Source organism: Pempheris klunzingeri, chromosome 23 (assembly GCF_042242105.1).
Source record: "Pempheris klunzingeri isolate RE-2024b chromosome 23, fPemKlu1.hap1, whole genome shotgun sequence".
Classification (NCBI taxonomy): domain Eukaryota; kingdom Metazoa; phylum Chordata; class Actinopteri; order Acropomatiformes; family Pempheridae; genus Pempheris; species Pempheris klunzingeri.
The window spans coordinates 16,214,367-16,224,948 of NC_092034.1; the positions used below are offsets into that span (position 1 = coordinate 16,214,367).

Below are 10,582 nucleotides of genomic sequence, written 5' to 3' on the forward strand. Positions count from 1 at the left end.
TCTATTGCTTAGTCTCGCTACAGTAATTGGGCATATGGACTGATTTATCAATTTGAATGGTTCATGATGGTTCCTTTCTCTGTCTCATCACACACATTATTAAATGTGTGTATTTACTGATCCTTAAATATCTAGCTGATGATCCACTTGGTTGACACACTACAACATCACCAAAACACAGAAAATATGCAGATTGACAAAATGGAAGAAGAAGTGGAAGTGGAGAGGTGGACAGAAGCTATACACTGTACTATATACTGTACAGCAGGCCTATTGTGCATTACATAACACAGTAATACTACTAATTCAGTTCTGACTCCTTAATATGAAACAATGTCTTCTTGGGAGCCCTCATTTTAGATTATGGCTTGTGTGACTGTGGACATAAATAGTTATTTTTCCCTCTTGGATTGCTTAATTTTAAATTTCTTTCTTAGAAGTCAGAAAAAATAAAAAAATAAAAATAAGCACGAGTTAGTCTAACAGATTTTCTTCTTCCTTTATTGTCCTTTTAATCATGTGGTGGCCTCTGAGATTTGCCATGAGACCAATCAGAGTGTTCCCTGGAGCAACATCACATCTCAAATTGCACAAATTCTTCAATGCAATGCGAATATCTTTTTAAAATGTTGGGGTCGTTAAACATGTGCTGCAGCCAAGGTGAGCCGGTGAAGATTGTTTTAAACATTAAGGACCATGGAAGGTGGATTTAATTCATCTTTCTATTGAAACTCATGCACCCGTATTCTTTAATAGACAGCCCAAGATTTTTTTTGACATCACTCAGCCGGAGGGTTCAGATGGTCTCAGAAGCGCCTTTAATTCAGATTCACAGGTGAAATACGATGCAATACAACGCTGGGGTTCAGGCAGCGTCGGGCTCATGACTGGTTCTGGTCAGAGGAGCCAAGAACTGGGTTTTCCAACAGATTTTAAAGGGTAGAGTATCACAATATCACACGTAACCATTGTTTGATTGGACGCTAAGGTCTGTACGTCAGTCTCCACCAGCCATCAGCGTTGTCTGTGTAGGCTTGTGTCTATCAGGAAAATGTTTACAGAGCAAGAACTCTCTGTTTCTTACAATCAAGATATTACATCTGCTTCTTAAAACAATGGAGGAGACACCAGTCTGTCAGGAGTTCTAATTTACATTGAAGACATTTTGTTGCAATATCAGAGTTAATAGTTAACAACCTCACAGCCTGCTTGTATTACCAGTGATCTACAGGTGATAGTGATAGTTTCAGTTTAACTCGTCTCCAGTCAGGGTTTATTTGATTTATTTATGGTTTATTGGAGATGATTTATGGTTTTTTGTTATCTCTCAGCCACATTTTGTTTTTGATGATATCATTATTTCTGGCCATCTACCCATCCAGGGCCGAACTACCTAACCGGAGGATCTTTTGCCAATGAACAGCTGTGAGTTTACACACACACACACACACACACGTACACACATGCACACACACACACACTATTTTCTTGGTAATATTGATCAAAAATGACATTTAGAGCTGTTAAAGTGCACTCAGTGGAGCGCAGATCTCCACCAAGCGATCTCTGCTAGACCTAAACCTAAACCTAACCCAACAGTGGGGGGATTCTGTCGCGGGACATGATCTGATGGGGGAACAGACACTCTTACACAGTTTCGATGGCGGTGAAGCTAACAGGCCTTGCTGCTTCCCGAGGCTGCTGAAGTGATTTCTGTGCCTCCTTTCCCTGCCCCCTGCTCCGGGCCCGACCCTCGGCCAGGGTGGACGGTCCTCAGCTATAGACTATGAGACTATATCTGTTTTAGCCTAGCCAGGATTTTCACACCACGACCCTTTACGGATTTATTCTGATGACTGATTTCGAAGGTTTAGTATGGCTGCTTTTCTGCAATACTACACAGTGAGGAAACAGAGCGTTAATCCCTCCAGCATGCCCCGTCAGCCCTGCCCAGCCGTCTTCCCCTGCACCCTCAAGCAGTGGCTGTTGTGGCCAGATGTTAGGAAGCCTTTCAATCAGCAATTTTTGGCAGGATAGGGTGGATGTGGTGGGTGGCCACATTCCAAAGTCCCCTGAGGAACAGGAAGCAAGCCACGCTTCGGGTTGTGAGGCAGACAGCGAGAGAGCCGCAGCATGCCTTTTTAATTAGTGATCGACAGGCTCTGAGGATTTAGTGGAAGCGGAGCTGTGCCTGTAGCTTGATACGAAGTAATGGACATGAGTGGCTGGGTAGAATTACATTACAGACCCTCAAGGAAACTCACATTTGGCAGAGAAACACACTCAAAGTGAAAGATTATACGTCATCTGGTCAAACTGCAAACATTTCTATACCTCCTAAATCACTCTAAGGGACCGTTATATTCTTTCCAGGACCCATGAGCCTCTGTAGCCGCAATTCCACCCAAAATTTCCAGGGACTTTTAGTCCTTCAGCCCGTTGTTGTGTGTTATTGTCTTCATTTTTGGGGCGTAACCATTCAACAAACTTTTCGTGTACTCCAGCCAACTGCTGATGGATTTTGTCCTCAGCTCAATGCTGCCAATTTGTTGTTGGTCTGTGCTGTCTTCAGTAACTTCAGTAAGTACGTATTCAGCTAAACAGAAATGTTCAACGCTGCAAGCCCTGCCCTCAAAGTCCCTGACTTTGAAAAGTACTACCTCCCGAGCAGGGACTTTTTTCAGGGGTAAATTAAAGCCCAGAACTTAATGAAGACCCTGGTCCCTGTGGTGGAAATGAGCTCCTCCACAGGTTCCTTGTCCCTGTGGGAAAGTTCCTGCGGTGAAAATGTGGCTCAGAAGCCTGTTTCAGCACCTCTGGGTCCCTCGTAAGACTACGAGGCGTCCCTGTATACTTTTCAGTTGCCGTCCTGTCTTCAGCACGTTGACCTGGCCTGGCCTTTCTTTCGAGTACAGCTGCCATGAGTTATTCTGCATGTGGAAACATGAAACGACTTGTCACAGCGGCAACAAATATGAAGTCAGTCACTTGACTGCTCATGTTTTACAGAGGGAACTTTTAACAGCTTTACAGATTCATGTCCAACAGCCATAAAAACCATGAACCTCCTCCAAGTATTTTATTTTAATGACAAACTTTCTTTCTCTTAATTTTTTCCTGTTGGTGACTGAGGCGCTGGGCAGCTTCCTCTCATGGGTGCTAATCAGGCCAGACTCTGGAGCTAACAACCTCTGCTAAAGGCTGGCACAATGATGAGAATCCAGAAAATCTGGGTTTACAAAAATATGATATTCTCCTTCAGTTACATTCAGCCACCACTGTGTCGTGTGAGTACGAGAAGTGTTGGTGTGTCAGCGGTCTGGATGTAGACGGGAGAGCAGGCTTGAAACCTGTGAGCAGACACACAAACACGCTCGGTCAGGATCATAAAGCACTGGATCCCAGACAAAGGCTGTCTGTAGAGGGAAAGGAAACCCTGGCTTCCTTTCCACAAGTCAACACAACAGACAATACACTACTAGAGAGAGAGAGGGAGAGAGAGAGAGAGGGGGAGAGAGATATGAATCTAACATATGTAAATTCCTTTGAAAGTGGTGCAGCATGTGGAAGGTGCTTCAGTGAACTTGTTGTCAGCCGTCTGATGTGGAATCAGGCTGATGTCTGACATGACACAGCCCGGTAAAGTGAGTGAGCAAAGAGAAGATTGGCCAGCATTTACAACAGCAACATTTGGCACCAACATCAGGTAGTTTCATCAGAATCAGAGGTCAACTTCGGTCAGAACGACGAGACTGGAGCTGATGGTTCAGATCTGTCTCAGCCTCTTGTCCTTCAACAGCTGAGCTAAAGAGCTCGAGCGTAATGATGTACAACCCTGAGAGCAAAACCTCTGCGGTTTAAGCAGCCCCACACAGAGAAGTTAGAAAAAAGTTTGGTGAGCTATTACGACTGACTTCTTTGGACGCTCTCACGTTACCTGTCAGGTCACCAACTATGATTATTCACCCGCTACAACCACGTTTTGCTGTGACTAAACCTTCACACCACAACCTCCTGCTTGTGCCTGGTCTGCCTCAGCTCTCTGTTATCATGTGACTGTTCCTGTTAAGTAAGATAAAGTAAATTGCATTCAAGTAAAGTCAGACTTTGCCATCAGGGCCCTAACTTCTATTTATTTTGAAACATGAACTGTGCTGTGTTATTTGACAGCCATATCTCTATAGATATAGATCTATATATATATATCTATATATCTATATATATATATATATATAGAGAGAGAGAGAGAGAGAGAGAAAAAAAGTGCAGCCTGCCTTCCTGTTTGTTGCTTTTGCTTAGTGAAACTAACTACCCACCATTTTGTGTATGAGAACCTGTGCTTTGTCACACTGAGATGGTCGAACACCAGTTCAAAGGTCACATGAGGCAGGAGCACTGATAGTTCCCACTGGACAAGACAGACATGATTTGGCACAGCGGTTAGTAAGTACAACTGCATCAAACTCATTCATGATTCTGTCTCTGTTTTAGCGGATGTGCTCTTAATCCCACCCAAACAGCCCTAATCGTCCAACTGTGCGAAATGCGGATGGGGATTCAGAGGTCTGGAACCAGACGACCTTTCCCTGATGCAGATCCACAGATCACTTTTTCACTCTCTTGGTTATCCCACAAACAGAAACACTATCACCGCTTTAAGCTGAAAACACAATACTGACACAGCAGAGATGCAGCATCCTCCATGCTGAGAGACTGAGAAAGTCTTCTAACCATCTATTTAAACTGAAGCACTTTGGTTTTCTAACTTTCCAAACCGTGAGAATCATAGCTGCAAGGCACGCACATGCTACAAGTGCAGGTCTGCCTCCACTTGCTGTGTAGCTGAACAGCAGGTCAGCTGGCTGGGCCTCCTGCTCCGTAGAACTGCCCAGTTTGACACAGCGGTGCACACACTCTGCTGGGAAACACTTGTCCTCACTGTGAAAGACTGCTGTGTGTGTGTGTGTGTGTGTGTGTGTGTGTGTGTATTACCCAGTCATTTACATACCTTTAAAATTCCCAACAAACTTTTAGAATTCCATTGTAGCAGAAGGGCCTTTAATTTACCACCCAACCCATGATTATTCTTGCCTCAGTACTTAATCACTCCTCACCGCTGATCTAGGTGATGAGCTGCTGCCTGTACAATCATTTGTATTTTCTCTGTTTTGAAGTTAGCCTCCATTGCAGCACTTAGTGCCTGCAGTACCTTAGTAATCTTTAAACTTTTGTTTAACTTAATGAAGTCTATAAAACATATGAGAACAGTGAAAAATGTCTGTGACAATATCCTTGAGCCCAATGACTTTAGAAGGTTTTTTGTTCAAGCAACTGTCCAAAACTCGAGTCATTTCTTGAAATATGACTTTAACAGTGAGTTAATTATCAAGATTTAGTAGTTGCTGATTAATTCCCTGTTGATTTAAATATGAATTGACTACTTGCATACAGCAAGAGAGTTCAGCTCTTTTCTCTGGTGCTTTCTGTTTGACCTCAGCTTCCCCTGGTGGTAGAAGCAAAGACGACATTTGGGGTGCCTGTTGCAGCATTAGTTTCCAAACTGTTGAGCATGTCAGGCTGAATTTTGGGTAAGGTGTTTAAAATGATGCAGCAGATGTGTAGAATGTTTCTTTTTTTTTTAAATTCATAGTATTTATTTAATTTATTTATTCATTTCATAGTACAGCTATGAAAAAAAAATTAATTGTATCTTCAAATACATGCTGAAACGAGCAGATACTGAACACACACAGTACAGTTTAATATTGACTACAATAGTGTAACATCAAAAAGGTGATTTTAAGAGGAGGGCAAAATGTCCTTCTGCCGTAGGATAGTGTTAGATTTTTTCTGCATGTGTGTGTGTTTCTTTGATGACTCCTCCTTTCTCTTCCTGCTGCTGTGACTGCTCTGCTGCAACCTGTAGGTTTTTCGTGCCTGGGCTCTCTCCTTCTCCAGCACCTCGGTGTCGTCCAAAATCTCCAGGCCCGGGATCTGACTGATTACGTACTGTCTACGAAGGCAAAGGAAATGGAAAAACACGGTATTAACGCATCGTATAGTGAAGTTTGAAAAAAGAGCTCAGTTTTTACGATGACGAATGGGAACCAGCCACAAGCGAGCAAATACCCAACTTAAGTTTCTTCATGTACCTGAAGTAGGTTATGTACATTACAGAAGTTAATGTTGTGAAATGGTTGCAGTTTGGTTAGGTTTAGGCACCAAAAGGAAAAGATCAGAGATGGTTTGGGTTCAAATAAGTATGTTAGTTACATAAGTTCAGTTACATTATGTATGTTTGTTATGTACATGGCATAAGAACGGACCCTAAAATGATCACGCTGTTTCACCTGTCAGCCAAGTACATAATGCAAATGACCTGAAGTCTACTTCCTCCACCACTTGCTGCAACAGTCCTTTGATAACAGAAATAATGCACCCTGGGATTTCCTTAGAACCCAAGTATGGTCAGTCTAAATAACTGTTTCAGTAACTATATTAATAATCAAACCGATGGACTTTAGTTGTGTTGATGAATTCTCCTTAGAATATTCTGTCCTGGTATTCTGTTATTGTGTTAGTTATTTGTAGTACAGCACATAAAATTATGTTTCATATGTAATATGAATGATAGGAAATCTTATTTTTGATTTCCTTTTACTATTATCAACACATCTGATTGCTCCATAATACATTCTCCTGCTCTGACAAAATCAGAGGCCCTTTGGCACAATTGTCTTGCACTAATAAACCAGATGGGGGCGCCACAGTACTATCCTGCAGCGTGGTCTGGCTTTGATGGAACTTGGACATTTGGGTTGAACAATGTGTTTTCTGGTTTTGCTGTCTGGTTTAAGTACAGTATCTCCTCCTGAAAAAACAAAAACATATTCTCTAATATGAATGAATTCTACATGGTCAGTTCATTACATTTCTGTAATGATTCTGGTTGAGTGATACTCAATCCTTTGTTTGTTTGTATCTCTCTTGTTCAAGGCATAAAAGTCAAATAATATAATATCAAGTTTAAAATGTCTCAGTGCCCTCAGTTAGTTAAAAGAAGGACCTTGATGCTCACCTGTAGTCTTTGTACTGGGTCAGACTTCCTCCATTGAAATAGCTAGGTGCTGCCTCATTGTTCATCATACTAAGGATCCTATAGTCAAAGGGAAGATAGAAACATGAAGCTGGAAGGAATGAAAATCAAAGTTACATCATGCGCCACCTCTAAATCACTCCCAGGCTCACTTTATGTTTGGGAACTTGCGTCTGATTTCTTCCACAAACACAGGCAGGTTGTTGATCTTGTTCTTGTTGATGCACAGTGTGGTGATGCTTGGCATGTAAGGAAACTTGATGTGAGACGTGTAGTTGTTGCAGTCCAGGATCAGAGTGCTGAGCTTCTCCAGCTGACCCAGCAGAGCTGGGTTCCAATAAAGACTGAATGAAGGAGAACACATCAAACTAACGCTGCTGAGGGAATACATCACTTATTGTGCAGTCCCACAAATAAACATACATTATGAGCAACAGCGACACTTGACAGTGTAGGCTAGTTGTTTGATATTTAAAGGGTAATTCCAATATTTTTCAACTTTTTTTTGTTCCATTTTTTGGCATCTAAATACTGAAAGTTGTGGAGCTGGTCCTGTAGATGGCCTCAGCATTGACTCAAGCTACCATTGTTATTGAAAGTGTCATTGTGGACCTGGACCTTTTTGTTAAAGAGTAAAATCCTTTTAGTTTAACTAGAAAGACCTGTCATAAGAAGACTTCACTGACAAAAGCAGGAGTTGCTGGTCTCAACTGATTAGTTTGTTTGTGTTATTGGGACTTTGTGTGTTATGAAAGGTTAGTTTGAATCTGAACTAATCCTTCAAAACACAAAGTCGCACATAGTCCTGTGACTGCGTTTATCAATAGAGTCTGGTGGCTTTAAGGAAAGTGATGTAATGGCTGTTTCTGGTTAAACAAAAAAGGTGTTAATCTTTAATAAAGACATCAATCTCTATAGAGATCATTTCCATAATGTTGTCAGACACTTAGAATAACAATCTGAGCCTGTCGGTGGCAAAACTGAACACTTTCAGTGGCCGTTTGCCTCAAAGGATTATGTTGCAACCATTGCAGTTCAGACCAATTCCATTCATCAGTTCAAAAACAAGATATGAAATGGGGTCAAGGTTTAAAAACACCTTTAAGGTCGTGGCTCATCAAGAAAAGGATACTCATCTAGCAGATTGTAACTCAGGTCCAGCACCTCCAGGGTGTCTGTCTGTGTTAAAATGGTTTCATAGGGGATTTCAGTCAGGCCCTGGTAAGCAAAAGAGAGCCACGGAAAGCTCGAGGTGTGGCTGTGCTGACTGTGCTGGCCTGAGGCATGATGATCCATGAGAGGAAACCTCAGCGTCACTTCCACTTGTGTCGATGAAGGTTTTTACTGACGAACAGTAAATGAGTCTGAATGACACGTTTTATTACATTCCCAATTCACCTACAAAGGATGAACACAGCAATAAGAGTGCAGTCCTTTATAACAGCATTGTTCACCTTAAATAGGTGAAAAATTACTACCCGGACAAATATCAACCTGTTCTACTCTTCCAGCGGCATATGGAGGTTAAAGGCACTGATTCAGGATTAGGACGGTTTGAGATATCATTTCTATCTGTATGTATGTGACCGTTAAAGGTCCCATATTATGCAAAATGCTCTTTTTAATGTGTCTTAAACATCAATGTGTTGGTGTGTCTAAAGACTGCCAGACTCTGAGAACAGACCATTTGCTCTCTTTGTGTGAGAGCGCCCTTATGATTATCTGTTGATCATGTGACCTCCTCCACCCCTTCAGCAGGTGCCCTGGCCACGCCCACTGAAAACCTCCTGCTCTTTCCTCACTGACGGCACCTGGTAGCACAAAGTTGTTGAATGTGAAAGCAAAGCAGAGGGCTGCTCTGCTGAAAACAGCTGCAGCAGCCATGTCAGGTATGAGACAGATAATGTGTCGTGGACATTAAACTATGTAAACCTGTTGTAGTGGGGGCCTTCCAACACAGGTGTGAATTATTAAAATGAAGGGCAGCACAGCGGTGCGGTGGTCAGCACTGTTGCCTCACAGCAAGATGGTTCTTTCTGTGTGGAATCTGCATGTTCTCCACATTTTTGTCCAAAGTCCAAAGACATGCAGGTTAATTGGTGACTCTAAATTGTGTGAGTGGTTGTCTGTCTCTATATGTGTCGGCCCTGTGATTGACCAGTGATCATTCCAGGGTGTGCCACGCCTCTCGCCACAAAGTCAGCTGTGACTGGCTCCTTACCCGTAAGGATGAGCGGTATAGATAATGGATGTATGGATATAAATTTTAAATCACATGCTTTAGTGGTATGTTACCACTGCCAGAAGTACTGAGAGACTGTTACATTTAAGCGTTACATCACCCTCACATCATACATGAGGTCGTAACCTGCAAACAGCTGCAGCTTCTCGTAAATATAATGAATAGTTCAACATTTCCCAACAGTGGGGTAAGTAGTCAGAGATCAGTAGAGTCTCTGCTGCGCTGGATTCGGAGTGTGGTTGGCCTAACTTAGCATAAAGAAAGGAAGCTTAAAGCTCAGCATGTGCATCCACCCGGCACTTCTTGTAATATCTCCGGCTGCAGCACTGATATGATCAGTGAGCACATTTTTTCTTTTCGTTCCAGATAATCTCACTCCGACAGCAAGAGTCCTTAAAGCCGTGTACAGTCAACGGACTGAAAAAACAATCCAGCATACCACTCCAAAACCATACATTTTAGTTTTACACACTTCTAATGTGTGTGTTCGGACTAAACATATGAGACGCAGTCTGGTAGGTGTATTCTTCAGCCTTTATGCTAAGACAGGCCGACCACATCCTCTCTCCGGCTCTGAGATTGATATCTTCTCATCTCACACTCACACAGAAAGTGAATAAGCTCAAACTGACAAACTATTATTCTAAAGTGTAGATGAAAACAAGCACTGAAAGAAACCGTAGATTAAATGATCAGACTGCAGATTTAATGACAACCTGGATACATCATTATGTGTACAAATCATACTTCTCAGAGATAGTAGAGCGACGGTTACTGGATGCTATGGTAGCTTGCTGACACAGTAACATCATCTTAACACAAAGACGCTCAGATATATAACAAATGAAAACAAAGGGGGGAAAAAAACATAATTATGAGCTTCCCATAGTCACTGAGACCAGAACATGATGACCGCCAAAACAGGGTCAGGGCAGTCACAGGGTATGCTAATTCTCCTGAGAGCCCCCTTTATTCTAAACCTATTGTGGATAAAACACATAGAATAATATGATTATTCAAAATAGGGCATTAAAAGCAGGCACAGATTTGAGTCTTTTCATGGCAGGAGAGACACTGTTTAGTAAGTGAGCAGCTAACATGTCACCTACTGTACCAGCAAAAGACGTCTTCCCATAATCAATCAAAGTGGGACACCCTCAAAACGTATCTAATCAACACCCTAATCAGCACCAATCATCATCCTGCTACTCGCACAAATATAAATGTAGACACAGCATGCACGT

The 10,582-nt window shown here is 42.2% G+C and overlaps 1 protein-coding gene across 1 annotated transcript; it reads right to left on the reverse strand.

Annotated features, from left to right (window-relative positions):
* Positions 1-5,794: 5,794 nt before the first annotated feature.
* On the reverse strand, positions 5,795-8,392 carry LOC139223089 (leucine-rich melanocyte differentiation-associated protein). The gene is made up of 4 exons (XM_070855021.1): positions 8,229-8,392; positions 7,249-7,440; positions 7,079-7,156; positions 5,795-6,013 (listed from the first exon to the last, which is right to left on the reverse strand). Exons 1-4 carry the CDS (start codon positions 8,390-8,392, stop codon positions 5,800-5,802), a joined length of 648 nt encoding a protein of 215 aa, XP_070711122.1. The 3' UTR covers positions 5,795-5,799.
* Positions 8,393-10,582: the final 2,190 nt, after the last annotated feature.